Source organism: Anastrepha ludens, chromosome 2 (assembly GCF_028408465.1).
Source record: "Anastrepha ludens isolate Willacy chromosome 2, idAnaLude1.1, whole genome shotgun sequence".
Classification (NCBI taxonomy): domain Eukaryota; kingdom Metazoa; phylum Arthropoda; class Insecta; order Diptera; family Tephritidae; genus Anastrepha; species Anastrepha ludens.
This window is the reverse complement of record NC_071498.1, coordinates 181,259,087-181,285,212: the sequence shown is the minus strand read 5'-3', so window position 1 is coordinate 181,285,212 and position 26,126 is coordinate 181,259,087. Positions and strand designations below refer to the sequence as shown.

The 26,126-nt window shown below is 37.7% G+C and overlaps 3 protein-coding genes across 4 annotated transcripts in view; all 3 read left to right on the top strand.

Annotated features, from left to right (window-relative positions):
* Positions 1–3,649: 3,649 nt before the first annotated feature.
* LOC128855991 (uncharacterized) lies at positions 3,650–4,545 on the top strand. The gene is made up of 2 exons (XM_054091303.1): positions 3,650–4,011; positions 4,098–4,545. The coding sequence occupies exons 1-2, from the start codon at positions 3,961–3,963 to the stop codon at positions 4,446–4,448; spliced, it is 402 nt and encodes a 133-aa protein (XP_053947278.1). The 5' UTR covers positions 3,650–3,960; the 3' UTR covers positions 4,449–4,545.
* A 253-nt stretch (positions 4,546–4,798) lies between these two features.
* LOC128855990 (endophilin-A) lies at positions 4,799–7,602 on the top strand. Its single transcript, XM_054091302.1, has one exon. It carries the CDS (start codon positions 5,143–5,145, stop codon positions 6,259–6,261), a length of 1,119 nt encoding a protein of 372 aa, XP_053947277.1. The 5' UTR covers positions 4,799–5,142; the 3' UTR covers positions 6,262–7,602.
* Positions 7,603–14,033: 6,431 nt separating this feature from the next.
* LOC128855989 (EH domain-containing protein 1) overlaps positions 14,034–26,126 on the top strand; it is a 33,034-nt gene continuing 20,941 nt past the window's right edge. Inside the window, exons 1-2 of one of the 2 annotated variants that reach the window (XM_054091299.1) lie at positions 14,034–14,140; positions 14,577–15,890. In XM_054091299.1, coding sequence (XP_053947274.1) covers positions 14,666–15,890 — 1,225 coding nt within the window. In that variant the 5' untranslated portion in view covers positions 14,034–14,140; positions 14,577–14,665. Of the gene's footprint in view, positions 14,199–14,576; positions 15,891–26,126 lie in introns of both variants that reach the window. The other variant, XM_054091300.1, reaches the window with a different exon arrangement.

Sequence of the window (26,126 nt, the reverse complement as noted above, 5' to 3'; positions counted from 1 at the left end):
CTGGTAACTTTGCTATTGGCAAAGCTTCACTCTCTTTTTTACAAACACATATGCGTTGCGCAGAAGTGATTAATATACGTACACGCCTATTGCTTACCCTTCTGATGTAAGCTTGTCGCCCCCTCATCTAGCACTTTGCTAGCCCGCTCTGCTGCGAGCGTGCGACTCTGCTGCCCGTCCCTACATTAGAATAATGTAAATTTTTTTTTTTAATCATTTAAAATGGCGAATGTACACTCAATTCTTCCAGGAAGGTCGCAGCAAGTATTCTCAATCGGTGGGCATTGTAGCATCGGCGTCAGTGACCTGAATACAAAAAACCAAAAATTTTTTTGCTTATTAATGTCATAATTTCTTCATGAATTAATTTTCTTACTATTTTTGCTTCGAAAAAATTATTTTTTCGAAAACTTGTAAATTCACATAGAAAGTAATATCATAAGAAAGATGTGTGCAAAATTTCAGGGAGATCGGTCAATAACTTTTCGAGTTATCGTGTACGCCAATTCGAAAAACATAGTTTTGAGAAAAACGCGTCTAAAGTTTGAATACAACGTCACTATACCTCTCCCAGCGCTCGCTTCCGAGCCCTCACTCGACGACCCTGTTGGCAATCGTGCAATAAGAAAACTCGCTGCCAAAAGCGACAACAGATGTTTCAACAAATAAAGGGTACAACAGCAAAAAATCAAATAAAAAATTTGCTCTAGCAAGAAACAGCGCATAAGCAAGAAAGTTGCGGGAAAAATTACTAATGCAATGAAAGAAAATATTCTGCAAGAAAAGAAAATTGTAAATAGAAGCAAACTGAACTGAACAGAGGCAGCAAGGCAAGAAAAAATTTTATTTTTTAATTTTGTTAGGACAACATCATGCGGCACCAAATGCGCGCAGTTATGTGCACTTACCTGTAAAAACAAAAACAACTACTTTGAACGAAACATCCACGAAGTAAATATGTCCCTACATACACACTCAATAAAAATTTTAGTATATCTGTGCATGTGCCTGCATCAACTGCAGCTTTGATATTTGGCGGTTATTTGCAATAAGAAAATACACGAAAACCCTATTTAGCAAAAATATGGAATTTAGAAATTTTGCGATTTTCTTTTTACATGCATTCAGTTTACCATCTGTTCTTATAATATTTGTTGTTATCTTTACCATGATGCGAATTTTTAGTGGCATTTATTGAGTGTCTTTAGTGGTACCACAATCAACGAAAGAGCCCTTTTTGGCTTTCTCTTGAGTCAATTCTCTCATGAATAGGTTAAAGTGAGTTTGTAATCTCATGGTCTTCCCGAAAAAAAGTTTATCTCACATGTGACAATATTGCGAATATATTTTCTTGCGCCCTACGAAAATATTGAATGAATAAGAAAAGAACAAGAAAAATTCAACACTTACACAATTTACTTTCACAAACGATTTACTTTCATTTTTTAACAATCAATTAACCATTTACCGTAACGGCAGATCCTTCGAAAGAAATATGAACCGAACTGCCAGTGATCTATGAACTTTGCGAACAGATTTATTTTTATTTTTTTGCAAGTCAATTTTCGCAATTTGGAAGCGCTTTTCTGGCGTTAAGCGATTCATAATGACTTGCCAAACTTACTGAACAATCGACGACAGTCTACACAGTTTACGGTTCTCAGCTCCCAAATCATAGTTATCGATATCGACAATTCTCATACAACTAAAAACACACCCCATATACCATTATACTCGTACACTAGTCAAAAAAAGTTAACGTACACTTTAAATAAAAATTCAGATATAGCCGAATGGGTTGGTGCGTGACTACCATTCGGATTTCACGGAGAGAACGTAGGTTCGAAACACCAAATTAAGAAAAACATTTTTCTAATAGCGGTCGCCCCTCGGCAGGCAATAGCAAACCTCCGAGTGTATTTTTGCCATGGAAAAGTTGCTCATAAGAAATATCTGCCGTTAGACGTCGTCTTGAAACTGTAGGTCCCTCCATTTGTGGAGCAACATAAACACGCACACCACAAATAGGAGGAGGAGCTCGGCTAAACACCCAAGAAGGGTGTACGCGTCAATCACATATACATATATATTTTCTCTAAGTTTGGTTTTGTAACGCTTTGCTTCAAATTTCAAGTATTTTCAAATAATGCCTATGTATGTCCTAAAAAGCGTATGCCCTCTAAAATCTTACATTCTCCTACTCCACTTCAGAGCTACCCAGGCTCACGCCTGTAAGATCATCCACTCCGCTAGAATGCCCAGGCAGAGCCAGAGTTGGATGTTTACCCTTCCCCTTACACGATTTGGATGATTTTTCAAACTACGGTTGACTTGACGGTGTTTGGCTCCTCCTCGACTTCCAAGAATTATATAATACAAGTACACCGTGCTTCTTTTTGCTGGCGAATCTGTTTGCTACCGAAATTTCAATCTGTCTAATTGGTGACTAGCCCGAAGAGTATCAGACGCTGCGCTTCTCGGTGATATTCTACAATCTGATATTTTACGGTTGACAGCTGCATCTCTATGACGCTTTTCACATACGCTTCCTATATGTTTAATGCTAGTAGTTGCTGGCCTACGTGCTCCACAAAGAAAGACGCCTACACCTCCGAGACACACGAGATGATACTGACTTGTTCTTCCGCCGATTCCACTCTTGTTGTTGTTGTAGTCACCAATAGTCGTGGTCTAACTCATCTAAAGGTAGGCCTAACAAGCCTGCTGTTTCGACGTGTTGGATCCAGAGGAAGAGGGGTGTTTGGAAAGTGGGTTTGAAAGGGTATGTGCGGAGTGCATTCACATGGCGAGCATATATTGAGAATTTCGTACTTCAATATCCAGAACGTAAATGACCCAAAGTTACGCGAGGCAGCTGAAGCTCTTCGTCAGCAATAGGTGATGGTTGGTTTCCGATAACGGCATTCGGGGATCCGGAGCTTAGAAAGGTGGTAAGAGTCTCCCGATAAATATCGTTTAACGTCTGTCTGTATACAGCCCGGTCCAGTAGTTGTTGTTGTTTTTTAGTCGGTTTTAGTCATTCCCATGGCACCTGATTCTACATACCGGAATGACTCGGGTTTGTATCGGGCCAAGGACTATCACTTTAGCAGTATTCTCCGCTACAACAACGACCGGAATGTCTCGATTTGTCCCCGGTTCCGTGCCCCCGACAGTCGGTTCTACGTTACCGGAATGACTCAGATTTACTGTATATCCGGCCAAAGACTGTCACTCCATCAGCACTCCTCGTACATGTATGGGGAATGTTTTTGCTGCTACAACAACAACTCGAGTTTTTGTCGACCAAGCGCAGACGCCCCCAGTACGCCTCTGGTGTACTAAATATCACCCCTCATCGGTTCCTATCTCTTTCTTCTATCTGCTCTTCTTCTTACGTATATTTTTTTTGTGCACAAATTTTAAGTTTCTTTTTTATTGTTTCGTTTTTTTTTGTCTTTGTTATGGATGGATTTACAAATTTTTAGTATAGAAAACAATTTTTAGTATATAAAACATTTTTTTTTAATTTTTACAGTTATAATCTCTATCAAAAAAAGGTAAAATTGCAATTCATTGTCGCTTAGTCATCAACTGCAGTAAAACTGATTTACGAAATGCATTCAGTGCGTAACTGAATTCATTATACATAACTGTTAATTCTTGTGGATGTAAGGTAAATAATAATAGGTGCGTAAATCAGCAGTGGAAACTAAAGATAACAGCAGCGACTTGCAGCGAGAAGCCTGCGCCTATGCAACTAATGAGACATTTTGTGTAAATCAAATGCAGAATCATGCAAATAAGCAACTCAAAGGAAAAATTTACGCATAATCGAGATAAGCTCCCACTTAGCTTTTGGTATAAAAGACGTTCGCAGCCAATGCGGGAAAAATCAAATACGAAAAGTGTGACTAACGAATATACAAATTTTCTAAGCGGTAGCAAAGTATCACCATCATGAAATTGCTACTCATTTTTCTCATAGTTAGTGGTGTTGTTGCAGCAAAGGTAGGGAATTCAACTGCAATAATGAAATTTTGGAATATAAAAAAACATAATTTTTGATAACCTTTAAAAATGCTGTTACCTTTCAGGCGCAACTAAACCTTGGCTTGGGTCTTGGGATTGGGATTGGGCGTCTGGGCCCTCCGCCACCTGAGTTCTTCCAAAATGTAGTATTGAATTCAGAAGCCCAAAAGCTGCTTGCAACACCTGATTTACCAGCCGATTTACAGCAACGTGTGCTGGACACCATGAGCAGTTCTGAGTTGGGATTCACTAGTTGCAGTACTGTGACCACACTTCCGTGGTTTCAAATGCGCTGTGTTGCCTTACAACTGTCAAAATCCAAGGCCGAGTTGAAAGCTATTGACGACGAAGCAAAGGCGCGCGCTCAGGCTGTAGCAAACACCGAAGAATCAGCACAAACGGCAGCAAGTGCCTAAAAAAATTATTTTTATTGAAAGAGTGTTAAAAATGTGTTGCATATTAATCAAAAAATGTACATAGCATTAAATATATATACTGTGAGTGGGAAAATAACATGTTTATGTATGCGTGAGATTTTTAATTTAGGAAGAGTATTTCAAAATTCATTTCGACTAATCTACCGCTTATTAGCAAAATCAACTAACACGCGAAATGCATCTCTGTTTCACTGCTTAGCCGTTGTCCTCGAACTTCTTTACCATTCCTGCTGACCTGCGGTACCAACAAATTTGAGCTTTTATACGAATGTCAGAAACAGCCCCAAATTTACTAACTGTCAATTTGTCAAGTACGTAATCCCCCCACCCGTTAGTTGGAGCACGTTAGCGCAGTGCAAAACAGTTTTTCCAGTCATTTCTTCTCCTATCTCCAACACACACTAAAAGCTCCGCTACGAAGTACACAAATTCTTTGGATGTGAAATATCGATTTGCAGCGCGAGAAAAGTCCATCAGCGCAAAAACTAGAAAAAAGTTAATTTCATCGAAGAAAAGCGGAAAATCAAACCAGAAACAACTTCCAAGTGCAAATCGAAAGTCCGATAAATCACATCGGTGTTTGAAAAACCAGAAATACGCGAAAATAATTGCTCTAGTGAAAATCGCTGTGTGCACTGAGGAGACCAAGTGAAAAAAAGCGAAAGTAGCAGTGATGGCGTTCGCAGGATTGAAAAAACAAATTAACAAGGCGAACCAGTATGTGACGGAAAAAATGGGTGGGGCGGAGGGCACTAAGCTAGATATGGACTTCATGGAAATGGAGCGCAAGACGGACGTCACCGTTGAACTGGTCGAAGAGCTGCAGATGAAGACAAAGGAATTCCTGCAGCCCAATCCAACGGCGCGTGCAAAAATGGCTGCCGTCAAGGGCATCTCCAAACTGTCCGGCCAGGCTAAATCGAATACGTATCCACAAGCTGAAGGTCTACTCGCCGATTGCATGCTAATGTACGGAAAAAAATTGGGTGAGGACAATAGCGTATTCGCGCAGGCGCTTGTCGAATTTGGTGAAGCGCTGAAACAAATGGCTGATGTAAAATACTCACTCGATGACAATATAAAACAAAATGTCTTAGAACCACTGCATCACCTACAGACTAAAGAGCTAAAGGAAGTGATGCATCACCGTAAGAAGTTGCAGGGACGACGCCTCGACTTTGACTGCAAGCGTCGCCGGCAAGCTAAAGACGAGGAGATTCGTGGCGCCGAGGAGAAATTTGCCGAATCGCTGCATTTAGCGCAAATGGGCATGTTTAACTTGCTCGAAAACGACACAGAACACGTGTCACAATTGGTAACGTTCGCTGAGGCGCTTTACGAATTCCACTCGCAGTGCGCAGAAATACTGCGCGGCTTGCAGGAGACACTTCATGAAAAGCGTGAGGAGGCCGAAGCCCGACCAAAAGCTGAATTTGTGCCCAAGACGCTATTGGATCTCAATCTTGATGGCACCGGCGCTAACGACACGGACAGCGTGAGCACACCGGCACATAGGGCTTCAGCGGCATCACCGCTACCCTCGCCCTTGCGCTCACCAGCCAAGTCGCTGGTGGCGGGAGCCACTACACCACAGCGCCAGCAGCCTTGCTGCCAGGCACTGTACGATTTTGAGCCAGAGAATCCAGGCGAATTGGGCTTCAAAGAAAACGATACTATTACGTTGTTAAGTCGCGTTGACGACAATTGGTATGAAGGCTCCTTGAATGGACGCACCGGCTACTTCCCACAGTCATATGTGCAAGTTGTTGTACCACTGCCCAATGGCAATTAAGGGGAGCACGCTAAGCTGCATTGATGAGAGCAAAGCACTTCATCATCACTCCATAAGCAACTAGTTGACAAACAATAATTAATTATTTAAAATTAAATCTAACGGTTAATTAAATTTAAAGCTGCTAAAAACATTACAAACAAACTAAACAAAAAAAAAAACAAACAAAGAAAATCGCAAACAAATTGAAATGTGTATTTATTATAATTATTAAACTCAATGGAAATTAAGATTTATAAAATTTCAAAGATCAATTCATAAATACTTCAATTACATTCAATTCAAAATGACGGTACTTTTAACCTGATGTTTGTAATCAATATAAAATGAAAATTGTGCTACTATGAGTATTTATGTAACTCCTATCTTATTGCCTACCTATCGGACTAATATTTCATAAAGTTATCACCCGCCATTGTTGCCATTCTTAAGTCATCACATACCATATACGATAAACACAAACTTACACGAACTTACGCCCTGTTCCCATTTCTTGCTCTTAACTTACCTGTATTGTGTGTGTTGTTTTGTTATTTATATTTATATATGTATTTATTAAGCATAATACAAAATAATATATGCGTGTATATTTATTATAAATCTTACATTAATCTCATATATGTTTTCGAGGCGAAATAAAAACAAAAAACAAAAGCATATAAGAAAATAAATTTAAAGAAACACGAGAGCGAGAGCTCCTAAATTCCTAAATACCTTAAATATACCTTATACATTTATTGAAAAGACCTTACATTAAATATAAAAACAAAACATTAAAACTTACAAGTTAGAAGTAAAACCATTTGAACTGTATTGTATTTCAAAGAAAAAACACACTGATATTAAAAAACAAAAGCGAAAAGTGTCATAAGTGAAGCCACTAACTAAACGAAATATAAAAACTGAAAACAAAATTTTGCAGTGGTCCAGAAAAGAAAACGGATAGGTTTTACAATTTTGCTGTGTTAAAAAAAATTATTTTAATTTGTTAACATTATTATTGTAATTAAGCTGTTAAGTAACAAAAAATATATAATAGACATGAGAAACAAACATGTATTGAAGCTCATTTAAGAGGGCAAATGTACGCATGGGCTTGTGATCCCAGTGCTGGAAGTGTGGTTTCAGAAAATTTTAAAGTTTTTTTGCTTGAAGCAAACTATGAGATAATCAGTGGTTGCAAGGCTATTCGTAGGTTTGTTTGAATAGCTTAAGCCGAAAATCGCTATACGTTTCTGTGTCAAATATGTTTAAAAACAAAAAGTTTGCTGCCTTTTATAAAGAGCTACTTAGGGAGAGTTGTTGACGAATCGATAAATAAAGTGAAGTCAATTAGAAGAACTTTGGCTTTTCTGTTTTAAAGAAAATTGGTGTTTTTCCGTTGAAATTTGTACTTTGTTCCAACTTTTTCAATTTGTTTCATTTTCATTCTGCGCTTTGTTCCCACTTTTCACTTTATTTTCAATTTTATCTTTCTTCGCTCGTATTGTTTTCGCTAAGCCTGTGTTTATTTTGTATGACGTTAAATACATATTTTGTTCATTTTTTAATGTTTTCTTAAGAATGTATGCAAATACCACCTTTTTTCAACGAAAGCTTGTCCGTTTTAATTTTTGTGTGGCACTGCCACTTGAATAGCAAATAGAAACCAATCAGCTGAAGTGCTGATAAAACAGTAAATAGTTTTTGCGGGGCAGTGAGTCCCACAGTGACGAAGAAGCGTTGAATGCAAACGACCCACGATAACAGAAAGATATAGTATCTACATAACGCTAACGGTGGTTTAGTAGTCTCATGTTGGAATAACAAATATTGAAATTAAAACAATTTAAAAATGGATTTAATAATTATATACATACATACATACATAGAAGAAAAGGCTAAGCAAAACGAAAAACAATAATGTATTGAAAATATATACATACATACATACATATATGCAACTTGATGCAATTACGATGAATTAAAACAATAATATTGTAATGAAAATTTACAAGTGTAATAATGTAACAATTACCTACCCCTATACATACGAGTACGTACATACATACTATATACAAATACAAATACTTAACGTTAATATGGAATATGAAAACTAATTATAAAGCTAACGTAAATGCAGAGACAGCAAAGGAAGACGAGTATAATATTTATTTTATGCTGATATTAAGATATAATATTAATTACGTTATGCAAACAAGAAAAAAAACAAAAACCAAAAAAGTACAGAAATCATTGATGCAAAGCGCGACAAAAATGAAGGCTAAAAATGCGAACAAAAACAAAACCAAAAAGTAATTAATAAAATTTTATTTTTAATGTGTCTTTCGTTCCATCGTAAGCATTCTTTCTTTCCCATGTTTCTTTCTTTCCACTTCTATATATTTTCTTTGCGCACCACTTTTCTAACGAATATATTCTCTACGAATCTGCTACTCTATCGTCTGGTTTATTGTACTCGTATATGCTCTCCCCCCGCCGCCAGCATCCTGTGTCTCTATGTAGACCAGCCAATTGGCATTGATTTACAAAAAGTTGACAAAAAAAAAAACAAAAAACAAATGCCAAGGCAAAAAACCATTAGCTACTCATTGCCACTGTCACACCTACCGTAGCAAGCTTTCGTAAAGTTCATCCGTTTCCGCCCCCGCTTCTGTGTTATTTACACGTAACACCAAGTGCCGCCCCTCACCCCTGCGGTTAGACTCACAAATCGTTTAATTAAATGGGGGGCGTCAAATGGCTTCCACTATGACAACAATGTCAATGCCAAGCGGAGGCCACATAATACAATATTCTAGTGAGCATATCACAGCATCAGTCTATTCCTTTGCCCCGCAACTGCGCATCCCTATTTGCGCACGTCCACAGACAATCCATAATCTGTTTGTCCATATGCTGTGTACGTATGTATATGTATATGTGCATATCAATATTGTTGGTGTATTTGGAGCTTTTGGAATTACCCCCTTTAAAATGAATCGAGGTTATAATGTATGATGGCGCCATGGTTACAGTGACCCCGAAAAGGAGTAAGTATGTTTAAGCTCAACGATTAGTAAGGCATGCATGATGTGAGAGTGGCGCCAATGGAACACGCATGAGCTTTGTACCTGTGGTATTGGGTCTCCATAGCAGCCACATTAATCGCCGAAAATTAGTTTATGCAAGCCCAAGAATGATACAAATATTTAAGTATTCAATTCGCCTTGATGCAAGCCCATATTAGTTTGCGCGTAGTACATATACAACCTTTAAGGAATTTCTATTTGGATGATTCTGCATGTTGCGCAATAAGGACATGAGGTGCATCGCGAGGAGTTAAACACTAAACTTATAAAAAAACTATACCAATGCAGGTATACATAAAATAAATTCACATACCCTTGAAAGTTTTGAGTTTTGCTTTTTTAACGGTAAATAACTCATAAAAACACATTAAACAATAAATGCAGCCAAGCTAAGTGGCACATTTGCACGATTAAGGTGAAAGAAACGCTCCAAAACTATTTTAATTAAAGAAAACTGACGGAAGTTTGTCGGTTTGTTTTGTTGACAGAACTTTTGAAAGAGGAAATGATTGAAGACTTTCAGTCAGCATCCTGTTATAAATTTTTTTTTACAACTACAACTTTCATGTAAGAGCAAAACTAAAATATTATATTCTATAATTCTTGTGTCCTATAAATTATATTGGAAACATCTTTACTGGCTTAATTCTTTTTCTTTCGCATGTTATGTTTTGATGCAAATGTTTGCCGTTAACAGGTGGTTGGTATTTATAAGTAAAGGGTCTTTCAAAAGTGACGCCCAGACGTCAGTGAATAAATGCGACGGTATCTTTTTTATGTCACTTTGACATTTGTCAAAGAAATAGATGTACAATTTTAAACGAGTTAAAATTATTAAAACTTATTATGAAAATGGTCGATCTTTAAAAACAACATATCGGCAAATTCGTGTTGGAATCCTAATGAATCGACAATTCAAAGGTTGGTGAAACAATTTGAAGAAATTGATTCTATCGAGAATAGACAAAGGACTGGCGCAACAAAAACTAAACGTTCTCTTGCGAATATTGCTGCTGTACTGCATATGTAGCTGAAAACAATTAGGGGTAAAAATTTAGTAGAATGTAAAGTTCTTTGAAAAAATAAAGGTTATAAGGGGGATAGAGCGGTGTATCCCCATCTTAGAACTGAAAACCGTACCCCCCGGAGGCTTATATAGGGGCTTCAATAGGTGCGCTTCAACTTTTTTCCGATAGGGAGGGCGAACGACGCAATATTTTTTATTTTTCGCTTGTCATTTGTAAACTTCATTAGTATACATTTCATCATGGAACGCTACACACTTGAGCAACGATTGCAAATCGTGCAAATTTTTTATGAAAATAATCGTTCTGTTTTTCAATTGACGCGGGTCGATTTTGGCGCCCTTGGCAGCCATTTTGTTTTGGTGACAGCTGTCAAATCTTTTGTTTATTATTCAGTTGTTTATGCCAAATCATCATGGCAAGTTACACGATTGAACAGCACGTTCAAATGATAAAACTTTATTATCAAAATGAGTGTAAAAGTTGCGCGCATTGCGCCCATTTTTCGGTAGACGTGGTGGCCCTTCCAATTTCTTATGGCCCATATTGAACCATATGGACCTAGACGACATGTGGTTCCAGCAGGACGGCGCTACGTGCCTCACAGCAAACGCCATTTCATTCCATTTCAACATCTACCCGCTCTTATTGAAAAACCCTTTAGTTTTTAAGTAATTTATTGTTATACTTGTGGAGTTTAGCGAAAAGTTGGTGTTGCCAGACACCTGAAATAAGAACGAAGTTCGGATGCAAACATGTTCAGTCTGTAAATCTGCAGTATTTTTTGCTTTAGAATTGAGAAACATTTTCCAAAGTATTGTATAAACATATAAAATGAATTTTACAGGAGCGTCGACTAGAAGGGTTTTTGTAAATTTGTAGAATTTTTGCTTAGAACTTTTTTTTGCGTAGGCTTCCTTCGGCGGCGCTTCAAAATATAACCTTCATCAGTCCAACTCTGGCTACGCCATCCACAGTATTTTTGCATAGAACTCCTTTCCACGTTAAAACCATTGAACCCAAAATTAAAACGTCATATGCGTGTGTGTAGTAAGGAGGCACAACAACCCCCATCACCCATCATCAACACTAAACTGAAATACTTCATTTTTGTTCATATTTTTGTTTTCATTTGCAGGCATCCGGCAACACTAACTGTCGTCAATTCCAATTAATTATTATTCGCGTTTAAAATTGGAAAGTGATGATATGGGTAAATGCATTTGCATTTCATTTTTATTGAAATATTTCGAATACAAGTATATAAAATAACAAAAACGCGCGTGTGACTGTATATTTTGTGAATTTAAGAGAAGTTTAGAAAAATATGTATGTATTATAATGTGCCAAACTATAGTGAAGTTCCCGAGCAAAGTCCGCATTTTGAAGGCAAATAATTACCAAACAATTATTTTCGGAATAAATGGGAGTTATAAAGGTTGTTCCTGAATCACTCCCTAACATCTCCACCAAGTTTCATTAAATAAGACATTATAGTTTGCCTAAAATTTCCCATGTTCCATTATAGCAAATCCCAGTCCAATTAGACATTCACGAATCGATTCTACCTGTAGACGGACGCATGTTGGACATTTAATTTTTTTAATTTTTCACATAAAATCGTTAAGAGCTGTAGTTTAAATAAAAATAGCGAAACCTGAACAAATCTAAATTTTTATGTGTTTTATTTTCAAACCACATCGAGGCGCCTCTTTTGAAAGACCATTTACATGTAACGAAACGTTTCATAAAATAAAAATTTTTCAATATCAACACTGTTAGAATAAATGCTAACCGAAAGCAAATAAATTCGTGAATTCTGTTCATTAAATTTGTTTTTCTATAATCCCATTCAAAGAAAACCAGGTGTTGAACTAACGTAATTCTGGAGTTGTGTCAACGGTGCTGGAATACAATATTCTATCATTATTGTATTTGCTATTTTCGCAAAAAAAACTCCAGCCACGGCGAATCTATTCAAGGTGGTGGCATTCGAGCAGGAACAATATTTTTTAAACTACAACTGTCAAGGGCAAGATAATAGAAGAATGGAATGAATGACAAATAGTTAAAATTAGTTCGTCGCACATTTACATCACAACAAAATCTTTCCGTCATACCATTTTTCTAGCATTTCTAAATTAAAGGTGTGTTGCAGACGAAGAATCAACTACTCTTATCATACCACCTTCTATACATACACTTTGACTCCAAGACGAATTGAATGCAGAAGGTGGCGTCTTCTCAAAACAGTTACTTATTTTTCGCTATTTTGACTCAATTCGCTTTGGATAGAATACAAGATTATGCCTTCCGATTTTGTCGTGTCGAGCCCATGAATAAAGAAACAAAAGGAAGGGGAATTTCTTAAATTATTTGAGGAGACTATGAGTTATATAAAACTTATAAAAAAAGAGGTTGTCTGTAAAGTCGGTTTACTGACGATAGTTTAACGTGACAACGTCATAAGAAAATATTGATGTAATGGTGGCAATTTTCAAAACCAAATTTTAATTTTATTTGTTTGATAGATATTTTGTATGGATGTAGAGAAGGAGGTAAATGGAATCGCAATGGAATAGGTCAAGTTGCATCTACACAAACGTGAAAAATGACGAATCATTTATCAAATTTATGAAAGATATGTTCAATTTCGATTGTGCATCAGACGTTAATAAATCAACAACACTAAGAGGCAACATCATCGATTTGCCTTTTTCAAGCCACATTACACTCGAAACACCCCCTTTCATTTCCTACTTTTCTTATTACCGTCCCATTCTCAACAGAGAAATGGTTCATTACCATGCATACTGGAAGAAGGCATACGCAAATACAAATATGTGAATTTATATACAAATGCGCATATACATACATATACATACATATATGCTCACTCAAGTAGGAGAGAGCCAGATGTCGAACGTTGCCGAACGCGGAGGCTGATTGTCCTTTTTGTCGTTCGTTCCGCGCACTCGCTTGCAGTTCAAGCAAGGTAACGACGAATGAGCATGATAACGATGATTGAGCAAGATAACGACACATTTTTTCGTGCGTGCAGCCGGCTAAATCGAATTATAAGACGTTATCACGCCAATAATAATATATATATATTGAAATATGTATATTCCCAAAACAGTTTGCTTATTAAAATTAAAAACATTGCTTACAAAAAAAAAGCGACTGGTTTTTGATCGAAATAGTTATAAAATAACCAACTATTTTAAAATAAGTAAATGCTTTTATTATTTTATTCTTTTATGTTAATAAATTGGTGCAATAAAGATTATATTGCATTTGAATACTTTTTGTCGTTTTTGTTTGTTATTCAAAGAATGATAGAATACAAAATTGTGCCTTTCCGTGACAGGAGTATAGATAACAAGCAAATAAAACAAGGAGAACAAATAAGCGGAGGTGGAAGGAAATCCAAATATAGCTAAAATCGCTTAAGCGGCTAGTGCGCAATGCAAGAATATAGAATAAAGCCGGCACACATACATTTGCACATAAACAGTAGCGGTTGTTAAAAGGCGCCACCTTCTATATTCTCTGCGACGTGTTATTCACTAGTCCGTTTCTTCAGGTGGCATCGCCCCGGTATTTCGAGTCTTGGCAGCTCTGGCTCTATTGTTAAAAGCTTCCAATCAGAAACGTCATTTGCGAATGTCAAGAATTCGATGACGTTTAGCTTATTCATATTTTGCACCGATTTCCATACGTCTTGTGGGCTGAGTCAAGTTTGTGCAGATTCGTGGACGGAGAAAGACAGAAAAACTAAACGTAATTATTCGATTTTTATTAAAAAAATTCTACAAATTATTGTAAACTTAAATTGAGTGTACGTCTCAGTATTGATCAGTGAAGCTACGGTTAAATCAGTAGTGTTTGTCTAATTGGAACGAGTGCAAGGGGCGGTGTGTGAATTGGTGGTTTTGGTTGTAAAAGTTTGGGGCGAAATACCTACGACTACTAAATAACGCGGCCAGATCCCAGTGCATACGAATACAAGTGGCGGTGGTGCAAGTGGAAAGGAAAATTGTGACGGAATTTTTCCAGAAATAAATTTGTATGCGTATGCGTGATTCATATCAGAGTGTTGTGGGGTCGCGGTAGTGGAAAATAAATAAAATAAAAAACGCAAACTGAAAAACGATAAAAAATCGAAGTAATACCCAATTAAAGTGATTTTGTTTTCTTTTTTTATACATTATTACAGCCCTTTCTGTGAAGTGAAGTCCTAGCCGTGCGAAGTTGCCGCTAACGTAAACGTTGTTCTCCGCTGTAGTTGTGTAAAATAGTAACAAAATGTTCAGTTTTTTGAAACGTGAAAAAAACAATCAAGAGGTTGTGGAGAATGTGGTGGGGGAGCTTAAGAAAATCTACCGCAGCAAGTTGTTGCCATTGGAGGAGCATTACCAATTCCATGATTTCCATTCACCTAAACTTGAAGATCCCGATTTCGATGCAAAGCCAATGATCCTGCTAGTGGGTCAGTACTCTACCGGCAAGACAACGTTTATACGATACCTACTGGAGCGTGACTTTCCCGGCATACGCATTGGACCTGAGCCAACAACAGATCGCTTCATTGCTGTAATGCATGACGAAAAAGAAGGTGTCATACCCGGCAATGCGCTGGTCGTCGATCCCAAAAAGCAATTCCGTCCGTTGAGCAAATACGGCAACGCCTTTTTAAATCGTTTCCAGTGCTCTACACTTAACTCACCCGTCTTGCAGGCAATCTCCATTGTGGACACACCCGGTATTTTATCTGGTGAAAAGCAACGTATCGATCGCGGCTACGATTTCACTGGCGTACTAGAATGGTTTGCGGAGCGTGTAGATCGTATTATACTGCTTTTTGATGCACACAAACTTGACATCTCCGACGAGTTCCGACGTTCCATCGAAGCGCTCAAGGGACACGACGATAAAATACGCATCATTCTTAACAAGGCTGACATGATTGATCACCAACAGCTCATGCGTGTATATGGCGCTTTGATGTGGTCTTTGGGCAAAGTGCTGCAAACACCCGAAGTGGCGCGTGTTTACATCGGTTCATTCTGGGATCAGCCACTTCGTTTCGATGCCAATCGTCGCCTCTTCGAGGACGAAGAGCAGGATCTCTTCCGCGATTTGCAATCACTGCCACGAAATGCAGCGCTACGCAAACTCAATGATTTGATTAAACGGGCGCGTCTTGCGAAAGTGCATGCATTTATTATTTCTGAATTGCGCAAAGATATGCCATCGGTGTTCGGCAAGGACAGTAAAAAGAAGGAACTGATCAAAAATCTGGGACAGATCTATGATCGCATACAGCGGGAGCACTCCATTTCACCGGGTGATTTCCCGGACATCAAGAAAATGCAGGAAGTGCTACAACATCAAGACTTCAGCAAATTCCATTCGTTAAAACCGCATCTGCTGGATATTGTGGACAATATGCTGGCCAAGGATATTGCGCGATTAATGGAGATGATACCACAAGAAGAAATGACGCTAGTTTCAGAACCGGTGGTGAAAGGTAAGTGCCGGCGTTTCAGTTTCGGAATTTTTTGTGTAGTGTCATTGCTTGTCGGTTTGTGGCGCATGCATGTTGTTGCTTTTGCTTGTGAAATTTAACTACCTGTGTTCATTGTCTTCAAAACGCTTTTTTAAGCATAAAAAAGTGTCTCATATGCATTGTATTTTTTATTATTTTGAACCCAATTTAATATTTTGAATTTTTATATATTTTTTATATGCTGATGTATGCGATTCAACTCACTTGTTACTAATCAGAACTCAAAGGTAAATGACACTACAAAAATAATTATTTAAAATACTTCCAATTTAAAGTAGTAAATGAGCATGATTCAATTATTATTATATATATTATTGAATCATGGTAAATGAGGAGTATTTGTCTGCGTACATATGAATAGGAAATGCGATAGGCCTCATAATTAGTTACAATATTTTCTACCAATAAATAATATATGAACGAATTGCCTAGTGAAAAGCTTTTATAGGAGATACTTTTGTCGACTTAAATGCCTGCTAAATGTATACCTGTTGAAATCCCGCATGCCGCGTCATCACTCAGCATATTAATTTTACCGATACGACTTCCTATGACATGACCGCGATTCGATTGCAATTCTGGTCTCTGCAGCGTTATTTACCTAATTTTTTTAGAGAACTTTTCTGTAACTCCAGTTCCTCTACTTGTGCCAGAAAAGACACGTGACTTTGCAACTTACTATAATTCAAAGAGCTGCGATTTCTTTATGATACTTGAGCAATCATCAAGAAAACTCCAACAAACTTACACATCTAAAAATGTTGACCCAGTTAAGAGTAAAAAAAAAAAAATCTGTAAAAAAGCATTTAGCAGCTAAAATAACAATCGGCCAAACTCATTGCTGGTTACTCATCGTGATTTACTATGTCGACAAAACAAGTTTCATTTGCACTGGTATCAACCGAGTACCGGCAAAGTAAAGAACTGACATGGATGAAATTGAAAAATGGCAAGCTAGGCGGTAGCCGGCCACGACAACCATCAACGTATGCCCACACACATACAAAGGTGTTAATAAAAAATTGACAGTGTAGTAAAAATTGTACTTGGAGCTGAATGAGTAAGAAAATTAGGGCTGTGCAACTGTTCAAAATTTTAATAAATCATAATTAATTCACAATTATGATTAATCGGAAAGCAAATGATGCGCACAATTAAATTTAAATTTATGAAAAAAAATTATGATTTATTATATTAATTTAGCACAAGTACATATTTTTGGCTAATAATTCTGAATATATTGATGCATAAATGCATTATGCAAGCAACAACAACACTGACAGTTGTCAAAAACTGCTGAAAGAGAAGCTTGGACTGGGAACCTTCTGTATACGATTTCGATTAATTTGAGCAAACAAAATCTTGGTTATTCGCAAAATTAATTTACCGAACAATAGATTAATGAATTTGCTCTAATAAACGCACAGCCCTAATAAAAACTCAACGAATCATGACTTAGAAAGAGTAAATAAAGTGGAGTTAGAAAAACAAACAAAAAAAAAACGAAAAGCGGACAAGATCATATGACGAGCTCTTCACTTATTTCTAAGCCGGTATTCACGCCCGGCTTCATTATATGAAAAATTATGATGTTTGCTTTTGCGCGAACTGCCATTAGACTATTCGCACTAAATACCTCACGCGCATGTGCATGTACTATGTATGCGAATCTACACTTATGAACATGAAAATAGCAGTACCTTTAATAAATTATTTTGAAGTCTTTTATTTTCATCATATAAATCATACAAAAGAAAATTTCAACTCTAAATTATCAACGAAGGTTTAAGGGATTTCAGGTGTGTAGAGTGTATCTGAATAAATATGGCAACTACGTAAATAACGGTTCTTTATTGGCGTCGTTACGTTTTTAAGAGCAACATTGACATAGCAGTGCAAAGACTATTAATAGAATTTGGAACAGATGTATAGTAGACGAAAGTACATTTTTTATTATTTATTTTTTTGAAGTGAAACTTCTTAGGCGTCGGTGGACGAGCGAAAATGGAGAGTAAAAGTTCAAGGCCATGCAACGTTTTGGGCATTTTCGTTCTGCGAGAGAGAAAAAAGATATAACGTAGAGGAAAAGGGGAGAGAAAGCTATACCTTATATATATCTTAGATACACTTTAGGCTATTTTTCCTGAGTTTTTCGATGTGTGGTTGCTAATTTTTAGTGAGAAATAACACTACTACTACTACACTAACTACTTTTTGGCGCTTGATTGTTGGTGCAAACTTGTAGGTTCCTACTTTTTGGCGTTATACTTCCTTGGTGCCTTTTGGCGTTTTTTTTTTTGGTGCCTCCTTTTTGGCTCTTATTACCGGCTAGTGTTGGTGCGTACTGTAAAGTGCTATCCATTCCGGCGTCGGATTTATTGCTGTTGCCTTGCGCTAATTTGTACCGTTGCTGCGGTCCTAGAATCGCTGCGTTTGTGCGGGTGATAAACGCTCAGGATAGTGCGCGTTGTTGCCACGGTTTGTATCCGGCGTTTACCTATACTGGTCGACCCTCTCCGTTTTTGTAAATTTTGTCTATTTGTATTCTCTGCAAATGTTGTGACTTCATTTAGATATATATTCTCTCTCTCTTTCATTCTCTCTCGGGTCTCTCCCTCTTTCTTTGTCTGCCTTGAAAGTTTCACTTCTGTTATGTGTACTACGCTACACGCACGGATTTTAAATTTTGGTGAGTGCCATCCAGATATTATATTTCTCATGTTTTGACTGTAGTGAATCGAGCGAAACACTGTACCACAGAACAACGAAAGCAAATTCTGAAATTCACAGCAGTGAAAATCTCACACAAAAATTCAGAAAAAAGACGATGAAAACGAAAAACTTCCCTGCAAGATGATCGCAGAATTGTAAGGTGCTCCAAAGAGAATACCTTGAAGTGAGCCATACAATTTAAAAAAGAGCTGAACTTAAATGTGTTTGACACGAGTGTACGTAGAATACTGCGGGAAGCTGGATAAGCAGCTCGAAGCCTACGAAAAAAGCTTGACACCAAAACCTTAGGCAAAACGTTTGGAATTTGCAAGAAAAAATGCCAGCTGACATGTGTCGTAATATTTTCTGGACTGACAAGTCTAAAATAGTTGTATATGGGGACACGGTTTCACGACAATGTGTGAGACGCCCACCTGGCACCGAAAATCAGCCACAATACACTCTAAAAACCACTAAACAAGTAATAATAGGTGAATGTTTCTCATATTATGGCGCAGGCCTCATACAGAAATTTGATGGCATAATGTGCACCAATTTTTGTGTGGAAATAATGCAAAGTGTTCTGTTGCCGTATTGCAGAGAGAAATAGCCGATAAAATGGGTCTACCAGCAAGATAATGATCCTTATCGCACGAGTCGGAAGGCCAAGGATTGGTCTTGCGCAAATAAAATTGGGGTTATGAAATGGCCAGCTTAGTAAGCCGACCTCAATCCTATAGAAAATGTGGGGAGGGACTTAATGAATGAGCTGTACACAATGCCAAGCCGAGTAACAATCAACAACTTTGGGAAATTGTTAAAGATGCGTGGCTGAAGATTCCGAAGCAGCGGTGTGAGCTACTGGTGCAATCAATGCCCCGCCGTTGTACTGCCGTAATAAAATATTTGGGAAATTAACTAAATATTATTTACAACTTAGTATGTGCGAACTTTGTCACTGCAGTTTTCCTTTAATTTTTCTATAAACTTGGTGAGAATGCGTTACTTATATGGTCACTGCTATTTTAATGTTAACCCCGAGTTCGTATCATTTTTTATAAACAGTTTTGTTTTTCGTTATAGAATTGATTTAAATTCAGAAAGAATAGAATGAGCGGAGCTTTTCGTCATAATGGGAACAGTGGAAACTGTATTCAAAAGAGCGTTCGAAAAAGTAAAAATTAAAATACTTTCGGACAGTCAATCAGTTCTCATATTCTTAAAAAGCTTTACGTTCAATTCAAAAGTGCTTATCGAGTGTAACAACACACTCAACAAACTGGCGACTCGCAATCCGATTTCTCTGGATTGGGTACCAAGACGGGAGGGGCATGAAGGAAACGAATAGGTAGACTTTTAAGCCAAAAAATCCATGGGCCATTTATTGGACCAACACCAGCTTTCGGCTTTAACAAAAACAACCTCAAACAAGAACTAAAAAAATGGACCCCAATAAAAACCAAGGAATACTAGAACGGCACAAACGGACTTAATCACTTCAAAAAGCTCCTGAACTTTAATACCAACAAAGAAAAACCTGCTCTAACCCTAGACAAAACAGGTCTCAGATAACTCTGTGGAGCCGCTTACTCTTATAGGCCGCTTTGACTGCACCAAATATTTCTATAGACCATCTAGCTCTAGTTATGCAGGTTCTGCTGTGATGATGATGAGTCCATGGAACACTTAATCACCAACTGTGAAACATTAGGTCACAGGAGGCACAGAATTCTGGGCTCGTACCTACTAGAGGATGAAGACAAATGTTCCCTCCTAAGAAGCTGGTTTGATTTCCGGCAATACTAAATAATTTAAACTAAGCACTTAGGGGCGCACAATAGATCAATCTGGTTGCAGTGCATAATGACCTTAACCTAACCCGTACATCCATTACCACTACCATTAAAAAAAGAATAATATTTCAAAATAATAGTAATAATCGCATTAGAGATACATTTTTTTTTTTTTATCTAATATTTTTTGGTACTGCTATTTTCGTGCTCGCAACTGTATATATGTATGCATGAATATATGTACCTTCGAAAGGCACAAAATTTGTTGAAATAGAAAATGAAGCAGTAGCATCAGCTCAGTTTTACACACTTTCTAGTTATTAGGCAAAAGCGTGTGGACGCTCGTATTTGGCCTTGATAAGGCTTGGAACATTTTGCGTGAAACTGTTCTAAAATTTCTGAATAGATAATGGCATAAATAAACAAGCTTTAATATTAAGTAAAAAACAATTAAATTTAGTATTAAAAAGTGTTAAAAACGTAGTGAATCCATAAAAAAAATGTTAAACCAAATTTGAAGGAATCAAAAAACATTTCTACGTGCTTATGTTTGTGTACATGTACGTGTGTTTGTGTGTGCTTAAATGAGCTAATCATTTTGTGTTTGCTTCAGCACTTCTTTTATAGCGCCATCATTACTTTGTGTTTCGCTGTTTGCTTTTCTCAACTTTTTCTATTTTTGAATTTACGGTTTCCGCTTGAAGGCGCCAAATCCCCTGCTCAGATAAGCCAGATATGGCGGCTGCTGCTGTTACTAATTAATAAGCAAATAGGTTATATGCAGATGAGAAATCCCAAAGAATTAATGCTACTGCTATTCTACTTGGTATTTATTCCATTTTATTATGTAATACACTTCGTTATGTTAGCCCGTTATCGTTTTCGCGCTGAAGCTGATAAGCGCACTTATTGCCCTGTTCAAAGGTGCGGGGGGAGGGGAGGGAAAACACTGAAATGGCGAACAATCATTTTTCATTTATAACTCGTTCTTTCTAATTATATAATTTTACCCCGAAAGAGTTGTGTTCTCCACGACTCATGCGCGCATTTGTGTGTGTGTCTCTAATTTTATTGCAATGCTTTCGACAGACACCGGTATTTTGGGTGGGTCTGAGATGACTGATGCCTTGCCTGTGTTTGCTGCAGAAATCCTGCCATAAATGTGACGGTATCAAGGTTGGCACAAAACTAGTCCATTTTTGGTCGGAAGTAGACCACACATACATATATCACAAAATATGCTTTCCATTGGCAATTTGTATTAAGCGATGCCCTTGTTAGAGGAAATGGAAGTCTTGTCTAATTTTTATTTTATCTAAGACTGAATTTATTACTCAGCTACGGTCAAGAGTTGCTAAAAAAGACTTCGAATTGAAGTCGAAATGTCGACAAAGGCAATGTAAACGTAATTTGTTGCTTTATTGTTAAACCGGCCGTGAGTGCATAAACTAAAAATACGAAAACTTAATTTTCTGTATATATAACTTAAAAATTTTACCTGAGCCTTAGCTTGTTCCTAAAATGTGTAATATGCAATGAGTGCCTAATTTTTTTTTTACTGTATGACAGCTTCAGAGGGTAAATGCGCACAATGACACTTTGTTTGTCTTTTTTATCGCAGCAACATTTTTCATTTTCAAGCTGATATGCAAGCCACTGTATCAGCGTTGATAAACTGCGTAAGAATTCACATTTATGTGGTTGCTAAGTACTCATACTTAGAATGTTTGCTCTGGAGTTGCAGACGGATGGCAAGTAGGTCGGCGGCAGCGTGACTAAACCCTGACGCAACCGAATCCAGTACATACAGTTACTGAAGCTCGAAATGTGACAATAAAAAAATAGCAAATATTGGCATCAAAGAGGAGACCCAATTTGAAGAGAAGGCAATGGCAAACCTCCGAGTGTATTTCTGTCAGGAAAAAGCTGCTCACAAAAAAAATATCTGCCATTCGTAGTCTACTTAAAATTGTGGGTTCCTCGATTTGGGGAACAACATAAAGACGCAAGACACAAATCGGAGGAGGAGCTTGGCCAACACACACAAAAAGTGTGTGAGAATAGATTGGTAACGAGTCAATGTTGGTCGACTAGGCGAAATCGGAGTCATTCCGGTATGTATAACCGCATGACGTAGGAGTAATTGAACACATTACCAATCAAGAAGAAATATAATTAGGGTACATAACACTATTTCTGTTAGCATCCAATTCGCATCGCCGGTTTGACGAGCTCCAAAAACGCGCTTCAAAATTTCTTCCCACAGACCTGAAATGGTATTTACTGAGAACTGATTACAGCATTTGTATACACACGAATGCTGTTATTTGAGACCAACCGCTTTCGATTGACGAAAAGTGTAATATTCTTACCTGTCTTTGCTATTGTAATATCACAAACATTTACCTGTTGCTGGAATGACAGTGGCCGAATACAATTCCGGGTCCTTTCGGTACCGTAGGAGCTGCTACCGTCGGGATATAAGTCTTGTTTAGTGAAACGTCTTAGTCAAACTTCACGATGTACAGAGTGCAAGGGTTTGGTCGTACAGCCGGTTAACGGCTCTCAGCAATTTTGAAGGAATCAACTGATTTCTGACGTAACTTGGGTCATGACAACGGTTTGTTTGCGAAAAAACCGAGATTGTGTTGATGGAAAACGAAAAAAAAAACACTATCTGATTACACAAGTGTGTGAGTACGTGTGAAAAGAGAGGGCAGAGTTCTGCTGCCGAATACCCGGTGACGTGGCAGCCGAAGTTACTCTCACAATTTTACTTCGGAGGGCCAAATCTGGTAATCTGTAATAAAGGTGCATTAATTAAAAGTTATGACACTAGACCATCGTTTCCACGACAGTCGGTTCTACGATACCGAAACGATCCGGATTTATATGCGGTCAAGGACTGTCACTCCAGCAGCATTCCCCGTATGTAAGTATGGGGAATGTTTATGCTGCTACAACAACAACAAAAACACTAGACCAACAACAACGTTTTTTACATTGAAACATCTCGACAAAAGAAAGTACGAACCATGTTTCACAGCCGGCATGAAGTTGGAGCTTGAAGCATAAGACGATAGTGCGAATGGAATGGTTTTTCGTCATTTCCTTTTATGTTGACATACGGATGGACACGACGAAACAAAAACAAAAAAACAAATCAGTTGGTTTACCAATACCACCTTTAATAGATTCCCCTGTTGTCTATCATCCCTAATGAAATCCCATGGTTGAGAGAAGACCGCAGGTTATTTGTTTAGAAAAGCTCGATGATTGAACTTTTTTAGCTCTATAACTCGCGATGTATAAAACTGCATCATGCCAAAGTTGCACTCATTTCTCCATTTTAATGACTTTTGGAATATTGTTGCAGTTAAAGCTTCTTTCAATCTAGAATAGCATTTTTACTGCATGCGAAGAAAGCCATCTCTTTCCATGCCCTTTTAACCAACTCACCAGAACTCATCCACGTCTTCAATAACGATGGCGTTTTCATTGAGAGATTTCAAGAGGAGATTCGTTTTTTGTTTGTACTCTCATGAGCTTGAAATTGAAATTTGAAAAGGTCGAGCCAAGAAGTACCAGGAGATATGGTGGCTCCTAAAACACTCAGGCTAAAGCTCTGGAAAGAGGGTAGATAGTCAAGGAGGGAAGGAGAAAAGTATCTGATAAAGAGATAGGAAAGAATAGAGACGGATATAAAGATAGTTAGTCCTGTGAGAATTCCCCAGATTCTTTGGCAACTCTGTAAATATCCTCTAGTTTTAGAGAACGAATATTACTCATTCTCTCGACATCGGAACCTCAAACTCGTAGCCCTGCTCTAGCAAAGGCAGGACAATCACAGAGAAAGTGTTCAGTGCTATCCGTCTCCTCCATGCACGACAGGCACATTGGGTGCATTCCTTTCTAGTTGGCGAAGTTTTAGCTAATGTGTGAGTCAGCATAATCTAGGTCACTAAGAGTCTGTTCTGTGAGAACTGTTATAAACAAAAGCGGCGATAAGAGGAAGCACTGTCGAACGCCTTTGTTTATGGTAAACTTTCCGCTGATTTTTCTGTTGAAGCGTAGACTTTGCATTGCATTACTGTGCAAAGCTTTGATAATGACGATGCTTTTGTAAGGAACGCCAACGAACTCCATGTAGAGTCCCGAGAGACGGTGTCAAATGCATACTTGAAGTCAACGAAGAGTAGAAAAAGTGGTAATCTCCATTCATTTGATAGCTCTATAATAATAAATGAATAAACTATGTCCCTTCTAATGGGCTCAGATTTTGATTACTAAACTTTACCCAAATCATTTTGAATAGAATAAAATTGAAATTACCAAAATTTTGTCGCTCTTAAGCGACAGCTCTATTCCATTTTAAGTGTGAGTAACTGTAAAATTTTTGGAAGCTATAATTTATGAAAAAAAATTTCGTATTATACGAAAACCCACCAGTACCCTAGTTTTTAGCCAGCTTGCATTTTTTTCAGCTCCACACATCTGCTAACCAAATTAATTACCGTCATACTAATGCTGTTAGATTTTTTCTGTCTTTGTTTTTGTTGCTGTTTCCTCTTAACAAACCTGTTGACTAATTCCTATACGCAATTCACATTTTACTGCCAGCCACGATTCTACGCTGACTCACGCTGATCGTTTTTTATTTAAAAAACAATAAAAATTCAGAACGTTTGTAAATTACCGGACATAGTATGTAAAGGCTGTCTCAAAGGGGTGGACCGAAATTTTACCTGGAAAATAAATTAGAAACCTTTCACTGAAGTAATTTAATCGTCCAAAGCGTCTTATGACAACGAAAGATGAGTAGTTTTAAGCATGACATTTCGGCATTAGGTGCTGGGTACGATGCCCACGCGGACATAAAAGTGCAAAAATGCATGTCAGTACAACTCACGGTGGGTTGAATACAGAGCAAGGATGATAGTTTACCAGCTATGGTGAAAAAAATATTGTCCCGCTGTCGTTGTTCAAACAGCAGCGAAGCAACATGAACGTAGACTGTGTTGCTTTTTTTCGTACATCACCAATACAATCTTCGTTTTTTCGTAATCAAACCGATGTCATGTCTCGGGTTATGTCAACCAATCAGCTGATTCTTTCAAATTCGCTGAGAGCCGGTTAACGGTCTGATATGGCCCTCACCTTCTGAATTCTTTTCACCATTAATACAGAGATGGCGATATCCACGAACCGCTGTCCTGGTCTCATTGAAGAAAAAAAAGAATATAATGCAAGCGAATCACGAGCGAATTTGCCCGACAAGAATGTTGCTTTTTTTTGTTTATTTATATTGTGGTACAGCCAGAAGTACGTTCACGGTTGTCGCAATCTTGTAATCTATCATTCTTGAGTGCAGTCTGTTTTTTTAATAATTTACCCTCTTTGTAGACCGAGTCCCAAAATATACTTAAATTTAACATTTAAACTTTGTTCAGCGCGAAAGTGAATCAAAGTGGCAGGTCATTTTGAGATACCCGTTATGCACGTACTGAGAGGGGGAAAATCTACATAGGTACATACGTAAATGCACTGACCATAACCGTTCACAGGAGTATTAAGTGTGGCGAGATACAGATACCTCACTTGTGTTTATATGTTAGTACAGGGTGGCTGATGAATTTTGCTATATTAAGAAACTCAAATAACTTTTTTTTTAGTGTATGGAATTCATTTATTT

What these genes read in the sequence shown, in the direction of transcription:
- LOC128855991 (XM_054091303.1), top strand. Translation starts at nt 3,961, where the DNA reads ATGAAATTGCTACTCATTTTTCTCATAGTTAGTGGTGTTGTTGCAGCA. An exon ending in GTGGTGTTGTTGCAGCAAAG is followed by an intron (nt 4,012 to 4,097) that starts GTAGGGAATTCA and finishes GTTACCTTTCAG; the next exon opens with GCGCAACTAAACCTTGGCTT.
- LOC128855990 (XM_054091302.1), top strand. Translation starts at nt 5,143, where the DNA reads ATGGCGTTCGCAGGATTGAAAAAACAAATTAACAAGGCGAACCAGTAT.